At 45.5% G+C, this 24,747-nt stretch overlaps 1 protein-coding gene across 1 annotated transcript in view; it reads right to left on the bottom strand.

Annotated features, from left to right (window-relative positions):
- Nucleotides 1–24,747, bottom strand: part of LOC139234844 (serine/threonine-protein phosphatase 2A 55 kDa regulatory subunit B gamma isoform) — a 327,896-nt gene that overhangs the window by 176,013 nt on the left and 127,136 nt on the right. Inside the window, exons 2-3 of the mRNA XM_070865591.1 lie at nucleotides 8,795–8,892; nucleotides 5,341–5,506 (exon numbers count right to left, since the gene is read on the bottom strand). Coding sequence (XP_070721692.1) covers nucleotides 5,341–5,506; nucleotides 8,795–8,892 — 264 coding nt within the window. The remainder of the gene's footprint in view (nucleotides 1–5,340; nucleotides 5,507–8,794; nucleotides 8,893–24,747) is intronic.

Here is a 24,747-nt window from a genome sequence, read left to right as displayed (position 1 = left end):
AAGGAGGTGACCTGGCCAGTCATTTCTGGAAGGAAGACCTACAATCAACGCTTGACTGATCATCTGAGGGTGATTGTATGTATGATTTCTTGTTTATTGGTGTGCTGCTTGAATAGTGGTTAGGGGTGTTAAATCTGTCTTTGTCAATAAAAGGTTAAAGGCAGAACTCGTGTCTTGTGTAATTTCTCATAAGTCTCAAGTCTGAACTTTATAACCTGTTCGATGGGGTGAGGGGTAATTTCTACACGTCCTACAATTGGCAAGCACCTTCCTTGCAATGGCCTCATGAAGCAACACTTCCACTGCACTAGCCATCAAACAGAGGATTAGGAGCTAGGCTGTTCAGTCGTTTGTCTGCAGACTTGTACTGCCATTTGCGTTTCCATTCACTTCATTTTTGCCTGTCATTTTTTTCCATCCAAAGGTTACCATCAGGTAAAATGCCCTTTAAACTTTTCTGAATGGTTGATGCATCGTGCTTCTTCAAAAGCATTGGTAAATTCCTTGCAATAACAACTTCAGCTAGGAGCAGGGTTTTCTTTGCTATTAGAACATTCCCGTTGACAGCAAAAGGAATATATATCACAATCTCATTTAGTTCTTCCATTTAAATAATATTTTTTTCTTTTTTGAAAAGTTTGTAGGAAGCCACCCTGTTATTAGTTCTCTGTCATTCTCCTTCTGTCCTTGTGGGGAAGCATCAAGCCAAATCTTACCACCACCCCATATTCTGATGACACTTGGTCCCAGTACTCGATTGTGCAGAGCATTGGTTTACCAATGTGCTACTCGACCAGACCACTTCCAAATCAACAGTAATCACTGAATGCACTACAGCAGTCAATGCAAAACTGGCTATTTGAATAACCTTATTTAGAGTAATAATTGGCGAACAGTTGATGGGGTTTTACGATATAATTCACTCTTCATATCCTATTAATTGTCCAGGAAGAATAAACTAGTGGCAAATATCATGAATAGATTTCATTTTTTATTTGACAGGACCATTTATTAAATGCCAACTTTCTATTGCTATCCCAGGGTACACCATTTTGACTTGAAATAATGATACAATGAACTTTAACATTGTACTATTTGACCTTCATAGAAAACCAAATTATATTTTTGAAAAACTTGCAGCCGAGACAATTAAGAGGTGTTCCACATGTAAATGTTTGTCCCTCGTGTTTTATGACTTTTATATTCCTCCTTTAACACATGACCCCTTTTGTGAATGCAAATGTCTTTGGAAATAACTCTCCTGAGCTTCCATAATTCACTCTCCATACCAACTGCAAAAATGATCCATCTTAATGTACCTGCTTAACATATCAAAAGTCAGATTCATCATCTGGGCTTAGAATACTAGCTCACCCATTGAAAACATCTCTTTCTAAGCTTTATTTTAATAATCTGCCAACTCCTCCATGCCATTCACACCCTCTGCCTCAGCCACTTGCCATGGTTACAGTATAAGCCAGCTCTCGCCCAAGAGCATTCCCACAGATGCTGTCAGTGTCCCCCTCCCCTCGCCCCCCCCACCACAGCTGACTCACTAGGTGCAGTTGTGTGTCACTGGTCACTTTATTCAGCCTGTCCCCATGCAACCAAAGGTACATTGGCAAAATGCCTCTGCAGAAGCCTCAGTGTGAATGTCTTTTGAGAATCTGATTCCATTTCACTGTTTATTTGTAAACCCGGGTCTCTAGTATTGTAGCTATTGGGCCACTGGCATCAGCCAGTGGCTCAGTGAGCAGCACACTCGCCTCGGAGTCAGAAGGTTGTGGGGATTCAAGTCCCACTCCAGGAGCTTAAACACATAAATCTTGGCTGACACTCCAGTGCAGTGCTGAGGGAGTGCTGCACTATCGGAGGTGCCGTCTTGCAGATGAGATGTTCAACCAAGTCTGCTCACTCAGGTGGACATAAAAAGATCCCATGGCACTATTTTGAAGAAGAGCAGGGGAGTTATCCGTGGTGTCCAGGCCAATATTCATCCCTCAATCAACATAACAAAAACAAATTATCTGGTCATTATCACATTGCTGTTTGTGGGAGCTTACTGTGTGCAAATTGGCTGCTGAATTTCCCACATTACAACAGTGACTACACTCCAAAAGTACTTAATTGGCTGTGAAGCACTTTGAGACGTCCAGTGGTCGTGAAAGGCGCTATATAAATCCAAGTCTTTCTTTCGCTTTGAAAAAAAGAGATCTCATTATTTTAAACCTATCTGAACAAAGTTAATTTACAGACTGGACTAATAAAACAATGCTAAATTTCTGGCCTACATTTGCACTTACCCTTCAAGTAAATATTTTGAAACACCTATTTTCTACTTGTTAAAATCCAGGATATATAAAACAAAAAGATTATAGGTTAAACGCACAACACTTGAGGACAATTGTCACCTCTGCAAATATTGGAACACGTCAATAGATTAGAAATGACTTTGCCTCAGAATGGAAGGATATGTGATATTACCTTCTCTTTTTTCCCCGTTTGGTTGTGGCTTTATTTTTAGCTGACAAAATAAAACAAGAACACTGGCCAGTCTCCTTTCCTGACTGGTGAAGGAGACATAGTTTCAAAACAAAATACAGCTAAAATCTGTTAACTCTGACAACAGGTGCAGTCAAGATCTTAATGGATCAAAGTAACCACAGGCTGAAAATTTGGACATTGCCACCAGGTAACGGAGACCAGAACTCGGGGTCATGAATACAAGACAGTCACTAATAAATCCAATCGGGAATTCGGGAGAAACTTCTTTACCCAGAGAGTGGTCAGAATGTGGAACTCGCTACCACAAGGAGTGGTTGAGGCGAACAGCATAGATGCATTTAAGAGGTAGCTAAATAAGTACATGAGGGAGAAAGGGTATGCTGGTAGTGGGGGTATGCTGGTAGTGTGAAGCATAAACACTGGCATAGACCAGATGGACCGAATGACCTGTTTCTGAGCTATAGGCCCCAAGTTTCCACATGATTTGTTCCTGATTTTTTAGGAGCAACTGGTGTAGAACGGAGTATCTTAGAAATCGGAATTCTCGTCATTTAGTTTGCTCCAGTTCTAGTCAGTTAGAACAGTTTCACTTTGGAACAGAATTTGTTTTTCAAAAGGGGGCGTGTCCGGCCACATACGCCTGTTTTCAAAGTTTCGTCAGTGAAAACTTACTCCAAACTAACTTAGAATGGAGTAAGTGAAGATTTTTGTATGCTCGAAAAAACCTTGTCTACACTTTAGAAAGTCAGGCGTAGGTTACAAATCAGGCGTAGAGAATGGTGGGGGGGGAGGGGGGTTTAAAGGGAAGTTTACAAACATTAAACACTTCAGTTTTACAAATAAAGAGCCACCATCAATAATAAATGATAAATACATCAATAAATCAACCAATAAATCAATCAAAAAATATTAATAAGAAATAATTATTTTTTTTTTTAAATCAATAAATAAAACATTTTCTACTTACCGACTGCGGCACCGGGAGCCCTCCAACAGCGTGCTGGGATGCCCCCCCCCCCACCCCAGTGTGTCTCTGTCAGTGTCTCTATCTCTCTGTCTGTCTGTGTGTGTCTCTCATTCTCTGTCTGTCAGTGTCTGTGTTTCTGACAGCGAGGGGAGGGGGAGGAGGGGGGTAGCAGAAGGAGGGAAGGGGAGGGGGAGGGGGAATGAAGGGGGAGGGAAGGGGGAGGGAAGGGGAGGGATGGGGGAAGAAGGGGATAAAGGGGAGAAGGGGATAAAGGGGATTGGGGGGGGGAAGGAGATTGGGGGGGGGAGGAGATTGGGGAGGGAAGGAGATTGGGGGGGGGGAGGAGATTGGGGGGGGGAGGAGATTGGGGGGGGAGGAGATTGGGGGGGGGAGGAGATTGGGGGGGGGGAGGAGATTGGGGGGGGGAGGAGATTGGGGGGGGGAGGAGATTGGGGGGGGGAGGAGATTGGGGGGGGGAGGAGATTGGGGGGGGAGGAGATTGGGGGGGGGAGGAGATTGGGGGGGGGAGGAGATTGGGGGGGGGGAGGAGATTGGGGGGGAGGAGATTGGGGGGGGGAGGAGATTGGGGGGGGGAGGAGATTGGGGGGGGGGAGGAGATTGGGGGGGGAAGGAGATTGGGGGGGGAAGGAGATTGGGGGGGGAAGGAGATTGGGGGGGGAAGGAGATTGGGGGGGAAGGAGATTGGGGGGGGAGGAGATTGGGGGGGGAGGAGATTGGGGGGGGAAGAGATTGGGGGGGGAAGAGATTGGGGGGGGAAGAGATTGGGGGGGGAAGAGATTGGGGGGGGAAGAGATTGGGGGGGGAAGAGATTGGGGGGGGAAGAGATTGGGGGGGAAGAGATTGGGGGGGGAAGAGATTGGGGGGGGAAGGGGGAAGGAGATTGGGGGGGGAAGGGGGAAGGAGATTGGGGGGGGAAGGGGGAAGGAGATTGGGGGGGAGATTGGGGGGGGAAGGAGATTGGGGGGGGAAGGGGGAAGGAGATTGGGGGGGGGAAGGAGATTGGGGTGGGGGGGGAAAGGAGAAGGGGGAGGGAGGCTGAACGGGCCGGGCCCGAGACTTCGGACAGGGCCCGTCCCGAGCACCAGATTTACAGGTAGGTGGCGTTGGGTCGGGTCGGGGGGGGTGGTGGGAGGGAGGTCAGTTCGGTTCGGGTCGGGGGGGGCGGAGGGAGGGAGGGAGGGAGAGGGAGGTCAGGTCGGATCCAGTCCGGGGGCGGGGGCGGGGGGGAACCGGGAGTCGGGTCGGGTCCTGGGCGGGGGGGGGGGGGGGAGAACTGCGAGTCGGACCCAGTCTGGGGGGGGGGGGGGGGGAGCAGCAGTCGGGTCAGGTCCAGTGGGGGGGGGGGGGTGGGGAGGGGGGAGTGGGAGCGGGAGCGGGAGTCGGGTCCGGGGGCGGGGGGGAACCGGGAGTCGGGTCGGGTCGGGAGGAAGCAGGAGCTGGCTGTGGGAGGAGCCTTATTCATGCAGCCCCAGTGAGGCCATTCGGCCAGGGCTAGGGGCTGCGTGCTTTGGGCCCCTCCCACACAGTTTCGGGCGCCTGGAGCTATTGCACTTGCGTGCCCACTGTAGCGCGCATGTGCACAGGTCCCGGCACTGTTTTCAGTGCGGGGACCTGGCTCCGCCCCCTACAGCTCCTGCTGCGCTGCGCCGAGGGCCAGAGGACCTGCAGGGAGGTGGAGAATACAGAGGTTTTTTTTTAGGCGCACTTTGTGGTGCGAAAAACGGGCGTCCAGGTCGGGACTGCGCCGTTCTAGGCGCGGCTCTAAACTTGGGCCCATAAATTCTATGTAATGTAATAAACACAGCTGCAGGCAAATTATAAAATATCATCACGCAAAGTTCACTCACCATTTGTGGAGAGGAGGAAGTGGGCTGCATTCTGTTGAGGCAGCCACCGGATCTTGTTAATCTTTTCTTCTATTTCCAGGCTTTTTAGGTAATCGAACTCAGGCTCATGACTCTGGAAGGTGCTGTAAACATTGTACTCACCTTGATGGTGAGGCTGGTTTTTTGACTAAGAAGATAAAAAAAAGGTGTGATTTTAAAACTAAATACGCAGATCGAGGATTTTTTTTTTTGCCGGGGTGGGGGGGGGGCGGGGGAGTGGTGGCACAGTGGAGGAAACAATCTTAATGAACATTTAAAAGTTTTGGAGAAACACAAATATTTTCCTCCTTAAAACTTTGGAACTATGGTGGATTTACTTTTGGTAGGATACAGATGCATTATAAAAATTGCGCGTGCTACATATTGGCTGAATTGGCTAGGGCAGCATTTCATACCTTCGTAGCTTATTTTTTCTTTTGAAATTGGGGGCGTTTCTTCCCCCAGTAACCCAGTGAGTCAAGAGTTGAACAATGCAAACCAAAACATCTTAGCTCTGATTTCCGATCAGTGCCGATTCAGCTGGAACAGCAGCTTGGGGCACTGTCATCGGCCTCATTGCCCCAGGTTAGGGCAAATGGCAAAAAAATAAATCAGCCAACCTCCGACACCCAAATACGATCCTTCAATTCCTGCTGAAACTGTGCGTCACGTGGGATGGGTGCGATTTGTTGCATAGGCAAATAGCCCACCAACATTCACTGTCTATGTTCATTTGGATGAGACACTAAAAGGGGTACACGTGGCCGTGTACCATTAACGTGTACCATTAAGAGTTCATATCTTCAGTGGAGAATAAAGGGTGGGAAGTTGAGTGGGAGGAGAAAGGGATTAGTAAAGAAACACTGTTCAAGGCAGGATTTAGCTGATTTAAATGGATGCACTAGATGATAAGGTCAGCAACATGAAGCAGGAATGCTATATCCTTCTCTATAAGCCATGTGCATTCATGTCTCCATCAATTTTGATGAGGGGGTGACATAGAAATCATGACAGTTGTCGAAACATTGAACTCTGCATTGGAAAAAAGATCAAGTCATGTCACAAATTTTTTCTTTGTTTCATTTTTAGTTAAATGAGTAGATGATGTTGTCTATTCTTTGACCAGATTAAGTTGGCAGCATCAATATAAATAGCGGAGGTTCTTGTAATCTATATAAGCCAATTTCTTTGTCCACTCTGAATGCCGAGCTGCGAGGAGGCTGCAGGGGAACTTGGACAGGTTAGGTGAATGGGCAAATGCATGGCAGATGCAGTATAATGTGGATAAGTGTGAGGTTATCCACTTTGGTGGCAAAAACAGGAAGGCAGATTATTATCTGAATGGTGACAGATTAGGAAAAGGGGAGGTGCAATGAGACCTGGGTGTCATGGTACATCAGTCATTGAAGGTAGGCATGCAGGTACAGCAGGCAGTAAAGGAAGCAAATGGCATGCTGGTCTTCATAGCGAGAGGATTTGAGTATAGGAGCAGGGAGGTCTTGCTGCAGTTGTACAGGGCCTTGGTGAGACAACACCTTGAGTATTGTGTGCAGTTTTGGTCTCCTAATCTGAGGAAGGACATTCTTGCTATTGAGGGAGTGCAGCGAAGATTTACCAGACTGATTCCCGGGATGACAGGACTGACATATGAAGAAAGACTGGATCGACTAGGCTTATATTCACTGGAATTTAGAAGAATGAGAGGGAATCTCATAGAAACATATAAAATTCTGATGGGATTGGACAGGTTAGATGCAGGAAGAATGTTCCCGATGTTGGGGAAGTCCAGAACCAGGGATCACAGTCTAAGGATAACGGGTAAGCCATTTAGGACCGAGATGAGGAGAAACTTCTTCACTCAGAGAATTGTGAACCTATGGAATTCTCTACCACAGAAAGTTGTTGAGGCCAGTTCGTTAGATATAATCAAAAGGGAGTTAGATGCGGCCCTTATGGCTAAAAGGGATCAAGGGGTATGGAGAGAAAGCAGGAATGGGGTACTGAAGTTGCATGATCAGCCATGATCATATTGAATGGTGGTGCAGGCTCGAAGGGCCGAATGGCCTACTCCTACACCTATTTTCTATGTTAACCAACAGACCTATTTGTTTGGAAACGTGTTTTTTGCATTTGGATCTTTGCAAACAAAAAATATTTTTTCTTGCGGACTATATCCTTTCCAGCTCCATATATGAATATGTATTTTACTTGTGTATTGTCAGTAGCATTGTTAACACACATTTTAATCCTGAAAATCTGAACTTCAACAGAATTAGCAGGTGAAAGGAGACAGTTCCATAATTCTAGTGATTGATTCAGGACATCAGATTCCCCTCAAAATGCCTTAATGCATTCTTCCTGACTGCTTGAACCTCGTCAGTGGATGAAAGCTCTGAGGTTATATAAGGCTGATTACAAGTGCAGAACACATTGTAATGGGACTTTCAAATGTACTCTGAAAACAATGGAAAAGTCTGACCTTGGAATGTAATATTAGTCCAGTAACATAAATGTTAGTGTTAGAAAAGAAATTGGGACTGTTACGTGGCCTACCTGCCACAATCGTTATTGACTGTTACATTTATCACCAGTCCTGCACTGTGGAGGAGGGGCAGTGAATAAAAAAAAACCTTGTACTATCATGGGAAAAGGGCAGAAATGGGAACATTGTATTTGGGACATTTATATGAACATACGAACAATGACAGACAGGTAAAGACCCTGTGGTCCATCCAGCCAGTCCCACACAATTGCGATACCTTGTGTATCACAATATACACACTGCACCCTGCCTGAAACATGTGATCACCTGGGAGAGGCAAAAAAAAACGGATTTAAAAACTCAGGATAATTTGAGGGGGGAAAAATCTGGAAAATTCCTCTCCGATCCATCTAGGCGATCAAGTCCAGGAGATCACTCCAGCCCTGAATTCCCTGCAGTATCTACACCTTCTGTACCAGCTGAGTTTCAGTCTCATTATTCAGGGCCTCATTCTGATTCCTTAAGTAAACTACAACTTGTAAAAAGCAGACAGAGGATGAACCTTGCAGCATTCTTGGTCAGCAAGACTGTTTGCCAGCCCATAATGTGGATTTGCCCAATGTTCTATCGGGGAGGCACTGTTATTTCTTACATCAAAATGCTTCAATAGGCAACATATTGGTGTTCCAAAGCACAACGCCACTGATGGATAAAACACAGTTCAAGCTTTCAGCTCTTCAAATCAAAGCTGTGCCTTCAGGGAAGACACACCTCTGAGTGGCCGCTTAACAACTGAGGAATTCACCCGCTCTGCTCCCTTTCCTGGCTACGGAAACAAAACGTTTCTACCAGGGAACAGGTTCAACAAACACTCAAGAGACACCAGAGATAAGAATGCAGCACTGTCATGATTGCAAAGTGACAAAGTTCTTGTCACAACTCCTCAACACTTACCTCTTGTTCTCTCTGAAATATAACAACTCGACCCCCCTTGTCCCCTGTAGCCAGCAATTCTCCAGTGTGGTTGAACTCTACTGTAGAAATTATATCAGCTGAAAGAGAAAGATGGAAACAAAAAGAAGTTTAATATAAAACTCGATTGGGATATTAAAGTAAATTCACTCAGCTTGCACTCCCAATGAAGAGCTGCCCTTGAAGAGAATGTCGATCGCAGAATACTCTCATAGCTTCATATCTTCAAAATAAATTGAAAATAGACCTGTTTTATGTGCGAAAATCTAAGAGTATTCAATTTTTTAAAAAATTAACACAATGTGGTGGGATTCAGAATCCACAGAAGTGGTTTCCCTCAATGAATTGCAATTTGTGTGTTTGGTTCTTAGCCAAATTGTTAATTAGCCTGTCCAAACCCTACAAGCATCATATTGCATGCTCTCTGCATATTGGACATCGTCACCAGCACCTCCCAAACCCACCACTTATAAGAACATAAGAAATAGGAGCAGATGTAGGCCCATTTGGCCCCTCAAGCCTGCTCCGCCATTCAATGAGATCATGGCTGATCGTCTACCTCAACTCTACTTGCCTGCACTGTTCCCATATCCCTTGATTATCTTAATAACCAAAAATCTAGCAATCTCTGTCTTTAATATACTCAACGACTGAGCCTCTGGGGTAGATAATTCCAAATATTTACAACCCTCAGTGAAGAAATTTCCCCTCATCTTAGTCCTAAATGGCCGACCCCTTATTCTGTGACCCCTGATTTTAGACTCCCCAACCAGGGGAAACATCCTCCAGCCTTCTTCAACAGCACCTCCCAAACCCACAACCTCTACCACCGAGAAGGACAAGGGCAGCAGGTGCATGGAAACACCATCACCTGCAAGTTCCCCACCATCCTGACTTGGAAATAAATCATCAAACTCCCTCGCAAACAGTGCTATGGATATACCTTCAACACACGGGCAGCAGCTGTTCAAGAAAGTGGCTCACCACCACCTTCTCAAGAGCAATTAGGGATGGGCCATACATCCCATGAATGAGTACAAAAAAAACACATCTAGACAGAGCAAACAACTAAAGGTTTGGGTCACAATAGCTTCTCTTTTTGAAGTTATGTTATTCCTTTAGAATTCTAAATAAAAAGGATAAAGGGCAGGCAGAAACATGTTCATATTGAAAAAAATACAGAATGCAGCCACAATCACCACAGAACAGAATGGAAAAATTATGGAAATTGTTCCATATAGGGGTACATCTTCCTCTGTTGGCTGATTTTAGCATCAAAGTGGATGAGTATAAAGTGGTGCGCTAAACGCTACTGTTTTGTTAAAAACAACAGAGAGCAAAAGCTAGTCCACAGTGTTATATAGGACAGAGAGGGTATAGCCCACAATTTCTCTTCATCTCAGTCCTAAATGGCCGAGCATATAGCCCACAATGTTGTATAGGACAGAGTATAGCCCACAGTATTGTATAGGATAGAGAGCGTATAGCCCACAGTGTTGTATAGGACAATCTAAATTGATTGTCCAAATTATGAACATGAGATCATAATTTGTGTTTTTTATATATATGTTAAAAAATCTAACATACGACACACACGTCTTGTGCACAAACTTTGCTTCCTGTTGTCACTATTTTTTGCTCTCAACATTTCCCACTGTAAATTGCCAACATTTCCCATATTTTTTTCTATGTTAATGGTCACAATATTATTATAGGCTCTGGCCACGAGGTGAATCTGTAGAGCGAGTTTATAAAGTCTCTTGTATATAAAAAAAGTTCTATTCATCAACTGACTGTGGGCGACATCACAGGCAATTGACTTGTTTATAATATGCTGTTCTCAGGGCAACAAGGCACCTTCAGACCATTATAAATATTGTATGAAACATTCTTGTGTGGTAACCTTACTAATTCCTAAACTGGAACATTCATCATTAACCAGAAACTGCCTTGGACTTCACATCATTACATGGAGATTCTGAATGTAATGGCGAGAATGGTGAAGATCGTGAGAACCAATTTAAAGCAAATGTTAAGCAGCTTTCACAGGTTATTGACTTCAGCTTCATTTAGATTACAATCCCTCTTCCTTACCATCCCCTCGCCAAAAAGATTGTTAATTTCTAATGCAATAACCTGAACTGAACACACCCCTTAACACTTCAGGCTCCCAAGGTTCACTTTTATGCACCTGGCAGTATTAAATTACCACTGCCGCAAATCTGCTGAAGTATATTTCCCCCCAAGTGAATTCTTGGTATTCGCCTGGTGATGATCACTTGCTTCTGCTGCCACGGTCAAGGGATGAAAACTTCAACATTACAGTAACAATCCACACAAGTTATTCTGGTCCATTTACAAATACTTTACTACTAATCTCTTCACTGCTAATCTGCAACTTTGGTGGCTGTAAAAAAGATGGAGCAAGAATTTGTGATTATACAAAGCAGAAATAAGCTGGACTTGTTCTCATTCCAGTCCATTACCATACGAGTGTAGGCAGCCTTGAAGACACACTTTTGTAACCCGACAGAGAGAGTTTCATAACTGTAGTCCCCACAATGTATCCCGTGGCAGGTCATAATCACATCTTGGGACAATAAGCATCAAGTCTGCATAAAAATTCCAAACTCCAGTTTTTTTAAACCAGTGCCATAATGCCAATTGTTTATTATTTATACTAAAGGTGTGCCAGGTATTTGGCTCTTTTAAACCACGTGCTCATAATACTGAAAGGGAATGGAGATTCTTTTTAGGAAAGGTTTCAATCAGATTTTTTTTTAAATCGGAGTGATTATTTGCAGCTACTTTTCTGTGTCCTTCTGTGCCCTTCTGTGCATGCGCGTCCTGGACACCACCACTTTGGACCTACGAGGAAGTCGGAGTGGGGCCTAACAATGAACCCCGTGGAGCTCATTGCCGCTGGAGCTGCTTCTCGGGCTTTTGGATTATCTCCAGGAATTTTGCCTAAAATATCAGTGTGATTATCGACACACACATTTTTGCGGCCATCTGTGGGAGAGAAAAATCGGAGGTAGAGAGAGACTGGGGAGAGAGAGACAGACTGCGGGGAGAGAGGGAGAGAGAGAGAGGGAGAGGGAGAGAGGGAGGGGAGGGAGGGGGAGAGGGAGGGGAGGGGGGGAGAGAGGGAGGGGAGGGGGGAAGGGAGAGAGGGAGGGGAGGGGGGAAGAGAGAGAGGGAGTGCGGGGAGAGAGGGAGTGCGGGGAGAGAGAGAGAGAGAGTGAGTGTGGGGGGAGAGTGAGTGTGCGGGGGGGAGAGAGAGAGAGAGAGAGCGGAGAGAGAGAGAGAGAGAGAGAGAGAGAGAGAGTGTGAGTGAGTGAGTGCGGGGAGAGAGAGAAGAGAGAAGAGAGAGAGAGTGTGTGTGTGCGGGGGGGGGGAGGGGGAGAGAGAGAGAGATAGAGAGAGAGAAGGGGGGGAGAAGAGAGAGAGAGAGAGAGAGAGAGAGAGAGCGCACAAGACTGTGGGGGGAGAGAGAGACGGACTGGGGGCGGGGGGGGGGGGGAAGAGAGTGAGAGATAAAGAGAGAGACACGGGGGGGGGGGCGAAGAGAGTGAGGCTGGGAGGTGGCGGGGGGAAGAAACAGACTGGGGGTGGGGGGGGGAAAAGAGAGACTGGGGGGGCGGGGAGGAAGAGCCTGGGGGGGGGGGGAGGAAGAGCCTGGGGGGGGGGGCGGAAGAGCCTGGGGGGGCAGGGGGGAGGAAGAGCCTGGGGGGGCGGAGGGGGAGGAAGAGCCTGGGGGGGGCGGAGGGGGAGGAAGAGCCTGGGGGGGGGGCGGAGGGGGAGGAAGAGCCTGGGGGGGGGCGGAGGGGGAGGAAGAGCCTGGGGGGGGCGGAGGGGGAGGAAGAGCCTGGGGGGGCGGAGGGGGAGGAAGAGAGAAAGAGAGAAAGAGAGAGAGAGAGAGAGAGAGAGAGAGAAAGTGAGAGAGAGAGAGAGAGAGAGAGAGAGAGTGAGAGAGAAAGTGAGAGTGAGAGTGAAAGTGAGAGAGAGAGAGAGAGAGAGAAAGTGAGAGAGAGAGAGAGAGCATGAGAGAGTGAGAGAGAATGAGAGAGTGAGAGAGAGAGAGAGAGAGAGAGAAAAAGTGAGAGAGAAAGAGAGAAAAAGTGAGAGAGAAAGTGAGAGAGAAAGTGAGAGAGAAAGTGAGAGAGAAAGTGAGAGAGAAAGTGAGAGAGAAAGTGAGAGAGAAAGTGAGAGAGAAAGTGAGAGAGAAAGTGAGAGAGAAAGTGAGAGAGAAAGTGAGAGAGAAAGTGAGAGAGAAAGAGAGTCTGGGGGCAGAGCGAGATACTGGGGAAGAGAGCGAGACTGGGGAAGAGAGAGGAAGGGGACAGAGGAGAGGGGATCAAGGAAGAGAGGCAACTCGGGGAAAATGGATCATGTCCTTCCAACCTCACCACTTTTATACCCGCTCAGAGGGTATGGCTTAGAGACATGGACCGTGTACAGCAGACACCTCAAATCGCTGGAGAAATACCATCAACGATGCCTTCGCAAGATCCTACAAATCCCCTGGGACGACAGACGCACCAACATAAGCGTCCTCGACCAGGTCAACATCCCCAGCATTGAAGCACTGACCACACTTGATCAGCTCCGCTGGACAGACCACATTGTCCACATGCCAGACACAAGACTCCCAAAGCAAGCGCTCTACTCAGAACTCCTTCATGGCAAACGAGCCATGGCTGGACAGAGGAAACGTTACAAGACACCCTCTAAGCCTCCCTGATCAAGTGCGGCATCCCCACTGACACCTGGGAGTCCCTGGCCAATGACCGCCCTGAGTGGAGGAATTGCATCCGGGAGGGCGCTGAGCGCCTCGAGTCTCATCGGCCAGAGCATGCAGAAAACAAGCGCAGGCAGCGGAAGGAACGCGCAGCAAACCTGTCCCACCCTCCCTTCCCCTCAACGACTGTCTGTTCCACCTGTGGCAGGGACTGTGGCTCTCGTATTGGACTGTTCAGACACCTAAGGACTCATTCTAAGAGTGGAAGCAAGTCTTCCTCGATTCCGAGGAACTGCCTATGATGATTTTACACACGCACCACGTTTTGCCTTTCCATCCCCTTTACCTGATTAATTTCTCAGAAAGTCCGTACGTGTGTGACAAGTGATATCATTGGAGCGAATGAAATCCAGAAGTCACGACACTGCCATGATTGACTTCACATCCAATAAACCAGTTAACAATCCTTGACCCACACACAATGCTCCATCTTTGGCGCAGGGGTGGTGGGGGGGGGCGGGCGGGCAGGAACTCGTGCTGGGATGGGGCAGGAACTCGGGCTGGGATGGGGCCCGAACTCGGGCTGGGGGATGGAGGCCTTAACCTGCGAGAGTGAGCAGTCAGAATGACTCGAATTACACTTTGCAAAGTCACTGATTATGTAGGCAGGGTGGTTCTAATTACACATTCCAGAGAAACTGCTGGGTGTGTCTTATCCTCCAAGGGGACCAATTAGCAATCGGGTCATGTGGTCAAGGAGAGCCAATCAGAGCATTTGACTGTGACAAATAAACACGTCCTTAAAAAAATACAGATCACATAGCACATGATCGGAAAGCATGTAGTCATTGCACATCAGGTAACAAAGTCATGCATCACAAGAGTTAGAGTTCCCAAAGCACGTTCAAATGATTTCTTTCCAGAACATCACACAGTTAATCCATCAATGCACAATCAACTGCTGAGAGCAGTCCAGCTGTTGCACCACAGTTTCAGATGTTGAGCCACACTTTCACTACTAGGAAGCACTGTAGCAGAGGATCATTTCATTTCCATGCAACTGCTGTGCAGTAAATGGTCGATGCCAGTTGACCTGTTATTTTATGGTAAATGTATCATATTTTGATTCTTCGCGAAGCCTCAAGCAGTAACTGTCACAACATCGACTTCACGGCGCTTCGCAAAAAAAGATATTACACAGCTGGAGCTCAATGCCCTCCTTTGGATTTAACCGCTAAGGGAAAACTTCAAGGAAAGACAAAAAAATTAATTCTGAATGAATAGATACACCATAACCCCAAGTGTCTTCATCAGCCTCCTTAAAAAAAAAAGAAAAGCAGGGATTAATTTTTTATTTTCCTTTTCAAAGCAAAAATGATCCAAAGCCATCATTGCAGAACGGACCTAGTGAAGTTACTCAGCCCAGCATGAAGAAGTTGAACTACTGCTGGTTATGGTCTCAATTTTCTCCAGTGATTGGAGTTGGTTTTTTTGAGCAGGCTGCTTCTTTTGGCCTAAGTTAAGAAACCACAGTTTCCCCTATCGGTTTGCACAGAGTAACTCAGTAACGATTATTTTTCGGTACTTTTTTTTCAGCCAAAGAGGGCGTAACCAGCCATCCATGCCAATTCTGGCCATTGAGGGAGGTTTGGCCAGCTGAGAGTTACCCCAGTTCTTCTTAGGCCAGCGTATGTGGCCTCTGCAGAAAAAACCTTCGAGAGAGTTAAGGAAATCGGCGCAGGTAAGTGCAGCAGATGCCCGGACAGCAGCAGCAGGAGAAGTAAGAGAGAGGGGGAAGAGAGGTGGGAGGGGGGGGCGGTGGGGGGGGAAGCCTTTCGGGTGTAGTTAGGTGTGGGGACCGGGAGGGAGGAGGCCACTCGGCCTGGGATAGGGTGGGGGAGCGGTGCGGGAGGCCACTCGGCCAGGGCTAGGGGCGGGGGAGCTGACCGGGAGGCCATTTGGCCAGGTTTAGGGGCAGGGGAGCGGGACCGGCAAGCCACTAGGCCAGGGCTAGGGGCAGGGGAGTGGACGGGCAAGCCACTTGGAGCTAGTGGCGGACGGGGGAACGGACCGGGAGGCCTTTCGGCCGGAGATAGGAGGGCGGGGGGGGGGGGTGGTGGCGGATACTTTAATAATTGGAAATAAAGTTGCTGCAATGTATTTTAATGTGTTTTTAAGCTGCTGCAAGGTATTTTAATGTGTTGTGAGCTGCCTGTATGTTTCACTTTACAGCCTCAACCCGCACTGTGTCCCTGGTTACCGTGGCAACCCAATCTTTTTAGTGCAGATCAAGGCTCCAGCCCCAAAATTAAAGGACGGGTTAGGTTGCTTCAAAAATGAAGAAATCAAACGGGGGAAACTTAAAACATTTTTTTTTGACGTACTTGGGCCCCCTAAAAACGGGCGTAACACTTCAAGTACGCCAAAAAAAAAGCTTTGGGGAAAATTGAGCCCAACGTAAAACGGACGATACATCCTGCTCGGTTTTCTGGTGTTACACTATCGCCCATTTTACACTACTCTTGAAATTGAATTTCATCCCCTCGGGTTCACCTCTGGGATCTGAGTTCAACCTTCATGGAGACTGAAGGGACGACAACCTCCCATGTCTGCAGGCTGCAAGAGTCCCATGTGAAATGAGTTTGGACAGTCTCAATCTAGTTACAGTGGGCATTGGCCTACAGCACAAAACTGTTTTTAATCTAACACCAATTGGCTTTCTCACTCAAAAGAGGTCACAGGAAGGATAAATGTAAGAAGCAGAAGAATTGGCAAACTGGTGCAGCAGTGAGCGCTCTTCGGAAGTTAGGCCAAGGCATATCGTTGACACAGAGTAGAGGGAGCTTTACACTGTACTAGCTAGAGAAAGTTTGCAACAGAGGAGAGAAATTTGGGATTGTGCTCATTTATCCAAGATGATCTAGAGTCACAAGAGATGCTGGCTGTGGCGGGAAAGGCTTGGTATGATCATTCAGATCTGACAGTAGACAAAGGAGTGCCAATGAAGTGTGTTCTTTTGAGCCTGTGGCCATCAGATTTGAGATTCTGCAAATGGTTGTTCTACAAGAGGGACAAACTCCGATCCCTAGCCACTGACTCCATCCCTCTCCCCAATTCCTGTCTGAGATTGAATCAGTCTGTTCGCAACCTTGGTGTCAGATTTGACCCTGAAATTAGCTTTCGACCACAATTACGCAGCATAATTAAGACTGCCTATTTCCACCTCAGTAACATTGCCCTTCTCCGCCCTTGCCTCAGCTCATCCGCTGCTGAAGCCCTCATCCATGCCTTTGTTAGCTCAAGACTTGACTATTCCAACGCACTCCGAGCTGGCCTCCCATATTCTATATTGACAAAAGGATGGAATCACTGCAATATTGAGAAACGATATTGGCTCAAATGATCAGGAATGTTGAAACAGTTTGGGTGGAGATAAGGAATAATAAAGGGAAAATTTCACTGGTGGGTGTAGTCGATAGGTCCCCTAAAATTAGCAATTGTGTTGGTCGGAGCATAAACCATGAAATAGTGGGTGTTTGTAAAAAGGGAACAACAATAATCATGGGTGATTTTAACCTCCATATAGATTAGACAAATCAAATTGGTCAGGGTAGCCTTGAGGAGGAGTACATAGAGTGCATAAGGGACAGGTTCCTTGAGCAGTGTGTAATGGAACCAACCAGGGAGCAGCCTCTCTTAGATCTGGTCCTGTGTAATGAGACAGGATGAATAAACAATCTTCTAGAAAAAAATCCCCTTGGAATGAGTGATCATAGCATGATTGAATTTCAAATTCAGATGGAGGGTGGAAAGTTGGATCTCTAACCAGTGTACTAAGCTTAAATAATGGATATTATGAAGGTATGAGGGCTGAGTTGGCTAAAGTGGACTGGGAAAATAGATTAAAGTATAGGACGGTTGATGAACAGTGGTGTACATTTAAGGAGATAGTTCACAACTCTCAAGAAAAATATATTCCAGTGAGGAGGAAAGGGTGTAAGAGAAAAGAGAGCCATCCGTGGCTAACTAAAGAAATAAAGGATGGTATCCAATTAAAACAAGGGCATACAAAGTGGCCAAAACTAGTGGGAGGTCAGAAGACTGGGAAGCATTTAAAAGCCAACAAAGAATAACGAAAAAAATGATTAAGAAAGGGAAGATAGACTATGAAAGTAAACTAGCACGAAATATAAAAACAGATAGCAAGAGTTTCTATAGGTATATAAAAAAGAAAAAAAGACTGGCTAGAGTCAATGTTGGTCCCTTACAGGACAAGACCAGGAAATGGGGAACATGGAGATAGCAGAAACTCTGAACAAATATTTTTATCAGTCTTTACGGTCGAGGACACTAATAATATTCCAACAGTGGATAGTCAAGGGGCTATGGGGAGGGGGGGGTCGGGGGGAGGAACTTAACACAATCACGAATGAGGAGGTACTCAGTAAGATAATGGGACTAAAGGTGGATAAATCCCCTGGACCTGATGGCTTGCATCCTAGGGTCTTAAGATAAGTAGCGGCAGGGATTGTGGATGCATTGGTTGTAATTTACCAAAATTCTCTGGATTCTGGGGAGGTCGCAGCAGATTGGAAAACTGCAAATGTAACGCCCTTATTTGAAAAAGGAGGCAGACAAAAAGCACAAAACTATAGACCAGTTAGCCTAACATCTGTGGTTGGGAAATGTTGGAGTCCATTATTAAAGAAGCAGTAGCAGGACATTTGGAAAAGCAAAATTCGGTCAGGCAGAATCAGCTTGGATTTATGAAGGGGAAGTCATGTTTGACAAATTTGCTAGAATTCTTTGAGGATGTAATGAACAGAGTGGATAAAGGGGAACCAGTGCATGTGGTATATTTGGACTTCTAAAAGGCATTTGAGAAGGTGCCACATAAAAGGTTATTGCACAAGATAAAAGTTCATGGGTTGGGGGTAATATTTTAGCATGGATAGAGGATTGGCTAACGAACAGAAAAAAGAGAGAGTAGGGATAAATGGTTCATTCTTGGGTTGGCAATCAGTAACCAGTGGGGTGCCAAGGCGATCAGTGCTGGGACCCCAACTATTTACAATCTATATTAACTTGGAGGAAGGGACCATGTGTAACGTAGCCAAGTTTGCTGATGATACAAAGATGGGAGAAAAGCAATGTGTGAGGAGAACACAAATAATCTGCAAAAGGAAATAGACAGACTAAGTGAGTGGGCAAAAATTTGGCAGATGGAATATAATGTTGGAAAGTGTGAGGTCATGTACTTTGGCAGAAAAAAAATCAAAGAGAAAGTTATTATTTAAATGGAGAAAGATTGCCAAGTGCCGAAGTACAGCGGGACCTGGGGGTACTTGTGCATGAAACACAAAAGGATAGTCTGCAGGTACAGCAAGTGATCAGGAAGGCCAATGGAATCTTGGCCTTTATTGCAAAGGGGATGGAGTATAAAAGCAGAGAAGTTTTGCTACAGTTATACAGGGTATTGGTGAGGCCACACCTGGAATACTGCGTGCAGTTTTTGGTTTCCATATTTACGAAAGGGTATACTTGCTTTGGAGGCAGTTCAGAGTAGGTTCACTAGGTTGATCCCGGTGATGGGGGGGTTGACTTATGAGGAAAGGTTGAGTAGGTTGAGCCTTTACTCATTAGAATTCAGAAGAATGAGAGGTGATCTTATCGAAACGTATAAGATTATGAGAGGGCTTGACAAGGTGGATGCAGAGAGGATGGTTCCACTAATAGGGGAGCATAGAACTAGAGTGCATAATCTTAGAATAAGGGGCCGCCTATTTAAAACTGAAATGAGGAGAAATTTCTTGAGGGTTGTGGATCTGTGGAATTCGCTACCTTAGAGAGCTGTAGAAGGTGTAACATTGAATAAATTTAAGACAGAAATAGACAGTTTCTTAAACAATAAAGGAATAAGGGGTTATGGAGAGCGGGCAGGGAAGTGGGCCTCAGTCCATGATCGGATCAACGATGATCATATTAAATGGCGGAGCAGGCTCAAGGGGCCGTATGGCCTATTCCTGCTCTTATTTCTTATGTTATGTTCTTATTCTACCCTACGTATCTTAAAGGTGATCAAAACTCGGCTGCTTGTGTCCTAACTCGCACCCACCCATCAGCCCTGTGCTCGTTGATCTACATTGGCTTCTGGTTAAGCAATATCTCGATTTCAAAATTGTCATCCTCATTTTCAAATCCCTCCATGGCCTCGCCCTTCCCTATCTCTGTAACTCCTCCAGCCCCACAACCACCAACACCCCCCCTCCCTGACCCCAAGATGTCAGCGCTCCTCTAACTCTGCCCTCTCAAGTATCCCTGATTATAATCACTCAACTATTGGTGGCCATGCCTTCTGTTGCCTAGGACCCAAGCTCTGGAACTCCCTACCTAAACCTCTCCACGCCTGTACCTCTCAAAGAAAGGAAACTTCGACGGTATGAGACATGAATTGGCTAGGATAGACTGGCGAATGATAGTTAAAGGGTTGACGGTGGATAGGCAATGGCAGACACTTAAAGATCACATGGATGAACTACAACAATTGTGCATCCCTGTGTGGCGTAAAAATAAAAAAAACGGAAGATGGCTCAACTGTGGCTAACAAGGGAAATTAGGGAAACTGTTAAATCCAAGGAAGAGGCATATAAATTGGCCAGGAAAAGTAGCAAACCTGAAGACTGGGAGAAATTTAGAATTCAGCAGAGGAGAACTAAGGGTTTAATTAGGAAGGGAAAAATAGAGTATGAGTAAGCTTGCAGGGAACATAAAAGGTGACTGCAAAAGCTTCTATAGATATGTGAAGAGAAAAAGATTAGTGAAGAATAATGTAGGTCCCTTGCAGTCAGAATTAGGTGAATTTATAATGGGGAACAAGGAAATGGCAGACCAACTGAACAAATACTTTGGTTCTGCCTTCAATAAGGAAGATGCGAATAACCTCCCGAAAATACTAGAGGGACCGAGGGTCTAGTGAGAAGGGGGAACTGAGGGAAATCCTTATTAGTCAGGAAATGGTGTCAGGGAAATTGAAGGGACTGAAGGCCGATAAATCGCCAGGGCCTGATAGTCTGCATCCCAGAGTACTTAAGGAAGTGGCCCTAGAAATAGATGCATTGGTGGTCATTTTCCAACATTCCATGGACTCTGGATCAGTTCCTATGGATTGCAGGGTAGCTAATGTAACCCCACTTTTTAAAAAAAGGATGGAGAAAAAAAACAGGGAATTATAGACCCGTTAGCCTGACATCGGTGGTGAGGAAAATGCTGGAGTCAATTATTAAAGATGCAACAGCAGCGCATTTGGAAAGCAGTGACAGGATCGGTCCAAGTCAGCATGGATTTATGAAAGGGAAATCATGCTTGACAAATCTTCGCGTTTTTTGAGGATGTAACTAGTAGAGTGGATAAGGGAGAACCAGTAAATGTGGTGCATTTGGACTTTCAAAAGGTTTTTGACAAGGTCCCACACAAGAGATTAGTGTGCAAAATTAAAGCACATGGTATTGGGGGTAATATATTGACATGGATAGAGAAATGGCTGGCAGACAGGAAGCAAAGAGTGGGAATAAACGGGTCCTTTTCAGAATGGCAGGCAGTGACTAGTGGGGTGCCGCAGGGTTCAGTGCTGGCACCCCAGCTATTTACAATATACATTAATGATTTATTCAATGGAATTCAATGTAATATCTCCAAGATTGCAGATGACACTAAGCTGGGTGGCAATGCGAGCTGCGAGGAGGATGCTAAGAGGCTACAGGGGGACTTGGACAGGTTAGGTGAATGGGCAAATGCATGGCAGATGCAGTATAATGTGGATAAATGTGTGGCAAAAACAGGAATGCAGATTATTATCTGAATCGTGACAAATTAGTAAAAGGGGATGTGCAATGAGACCTGGGTGTCATGGTACATCAGTCATTGAAGATCGGCATGCAGGTACAGCAGGCAGTAAAGAAAGCAAATGGTATGCTGGTCTTCATAGCGAGGGGATTTGAGTATAAGAGCAAGGAGGTCTTGCTGCAGTTGTACAGGGCCTTGGTGAGACCACACCTTGAGTATTGTGTGCAGTTTTGGTCTCCTAATCTGAGGAAGGACATGCTTGCTATTGAGGGAGTGCAGCGAAGGTTCACCAGACTGATTCCCGGGATGGCTGGACTGACATATGAGGAAAGACTGAATCAGCTAGGCTTATACTCACAGGAATTTAGAAGAATGAGACGGGATCTCATAGAAACATAAAATTCTGACAAGACTGGACAGGTTAGATGCACGAAGAATGTTCCCGATGTTGGGGAAGTCCAGAACCAGGGGACACAGTCTAAGGATAAGGGGTAAGCCATATAGAACCAAGATGAGGAGAAACTTTTTCACCAAGAGAGTTGTGAACCTGTGGAATTCTCTGCCACAGAAAGTTGTTGAGTCCAGTTCGTGGACATATTTAAAAGGGAGTTAGATGTGGCCCTCACGGCTAAAGGGATCGGGGGTATGGAGAGAGGGCTGGGGTTGGTTGCTGAGGTTGAATAATCAGCCATGATCATATTGAATGGCGGTACAGGCTCGAAGGGCCAAATGGCCTGCTCTTGCACCTATTGTCTATGTTTCTACATTTCCTCCATCAAGATGCTCCTGAAAACATACCTTGTCACCTGCGCTAATTTCTACTTATGCGGATCGGATCAAATTTTTATCCCATGATACTCCTGTGAAGCGTCTTGGGATGTTTCACTACGTTAAAGGTGCTATATAAATACAAGTTGCTGTTGTTGACTGATGTGGGTGGGAAACTGTCTTGGATCTACCGGGGACAAGCGCATCAAAGGAGCAGGCAAGGAAAAAAATAAAATAAAATAAAATTGGACCTTGTCCTCACAAATCTATCTGTCGCAGGCACATCTTTCGGTGATAACATTGATAGGAGTCATCATTGCACAATCCTCGTCTCATCTCCACATTAAGGACACCCTCATATCCTGTAGTGTGGCAGCACTTATCGTGCTAAATGGGAAAAACTGAGCAAAGATCTAGAACCCCTGAACTAGTATTTCAGCAGCAGCAGAATTGTGTACTACCATAATTTGCAACCTCATTAGCCTAACACAGCCAACTCTTCCCTCACTATTAACTAGGTAGTCCAACTTTACTTCAATAGAGTGCAGAAAGGTATACCAGGAGCAGTACCAGGCATTACTTCGAATAAGTTATGAACCTATTGAAGCTACAACACATGCTGCCTGCATGTTAATCACTTGAAGCAGCAGGCTTCAAACAGAGTTAAACAGTCCCACAATCAATGGATCAGAGGAAATCTCGTAGCCCGATCACATCAGTCAACGTACAGGAGGAGGAGGAGACTCCGTGAACATCGCCACCCTTAATCCTGGGAGAGCCCAGCCTGAAAGTGCAAGAGGCATGGCTGAAATATATCATTCTATTCTGCCTCCTCCCAAGGTCTCGCGATCATAGATGTCAGTGTACATGACAATTTGCTCACTCGACCCGACAATACGAAGCGGCTGGGTGCACTGAATGCAGTGAAGGCTGTGGCTCTGACATCATTCCAGGTGTTGTGAAGACCTGCACACCAGAACCGCACCACTGCACCTCCCCCCCCCCCTCCACCCCCGCCCCCAGCCAAGCTGTGCCAGAACAGCTATGACACTGGTATCTACCCAGCAATGTGGAAGATTATCCAGGTATGTCCCATCCATAAAAAAACAGGATAAATCTAACCTGGCCAATTCGAGTCTTGTCAGCCTCCTCTCAGTAATCAGCAAAGTGATGAAAGGAGTCTTCAACAATGCCATCATGTGACACAGGATCCGAATATAAATGTAAAAACTGCCACATAGAGCTCAGAGTTCAAAGTTCAGAGTTGACCGACTGTGTTGAAACTTACAAGGATATTGAAATATGTTACTTAGATGCAGATTGTTGGATATAAATAATTCAATATACTTAAAATACAGAAACACCATTGTATCATAGGGTTATGAAGACAGCCGGCATGCTAAGCTGCCTTGGTAATTTTCTTCAATGAACAACCTTCATGTTTTTTTAAATTCAGTTTTTCTTTGAGAACCATGAACATCTATTAGTCATTCAACCGATCAATAATTGAGTTAATTGAAGGCGTTGCAATATTCATACAAATCATTTCAAGTTATAATGCACAAGGTCAATACACAAAATAAAATGTGGAATGATATTGATTATAGTTATGATCTTGTCTTAAATGATTCGTGTACATCTACAACAGAACAAAAAGTGAACTGAGGAAGGGACAACAACCATATTCTGTGTAAAAGAATTAAAATGATGTAGTCAGTCAATGTCCAGAACAAATATTCGCAACAATTCATTAAAGTTGTTGAATATTAAGAAAGGTCCAGTGTTGTGTACTGCTCCCTGTTGTGTCCTCTAACTGTTTGCAGCCACTGTTGTCCTATCACATTTGTCAAAATTTACTTTTGGAGCTTGTGTTACCAATAGCTTTATCGCACCAAATACACAACTGAAACTGGCTGCTGCACTTGCTTATTCTCCACTGAACAAATGGAGAAGGCAGTAATGCCTTCCTAATTAACCCAACTTCACTTTCATCTCCACTAAATCTTACTTACAGCATTTTATAAAACGATGAAATTATTCTTGTTTGCTTTTATACCAGTGCTATAAATAGAAAACCTGTTGCGGGCCGATTACATCGGATACTTGACAACATCTCCTGTGCATCATTTGGTCAGGTCTATCAGTCAGGCAAATATTATATATTATATATGACAACTGCCCTGTGTGTCTGCTCTAATCCAAATATTGGCCTCTTGCAACCACTCACGATACGAGATGACGCAACTTACATCACATATTTTTGGGGTCTTTCCCTGATTTTGAACAAGACCTCAGTTATAGAACATGCAACAGCTTGGCACATTTAACTGCCGACAAACTGATTCAGCATTAAGAACACAAATTTCCTGGAACAGACAAGAATATGTATTAGAACGAGAAAACTAAGGAAGACTTGGCTGTTCTCATTGCCAATTTGCTAAATTTGCAATAAAAATGATGTACCATTACCAAGATGTTGGCGATCTATTTCTTTCAAACTAACTTAAATGATATCGTGGCCAGAATCAGGATCCTTCGTAATGTTACAAGGGGAATGGTGGCTCACTTACAACTGAATGTGCCA

This window comes from Pristiophorus japonicus, chromosome 2, assembly GCF_044704955.1.
Source record: "Pristiophorus japonicus isolate sPriJap1 chromosome 2, sPriJap1.hap1, whole genome shotgun sequence".
In the NCBI taxonomy this organism is placed as follows: Eukaryota; Metazoa; Chordata; class Chondrichthyes; family Pristiophoridae; genus Pristiophorus; species Pristiophorus japonicus.
Note: the sequence above shows the minus strand (reverse complement) of the source record. Positions and strands in the feature narration are given on the sequence as shown.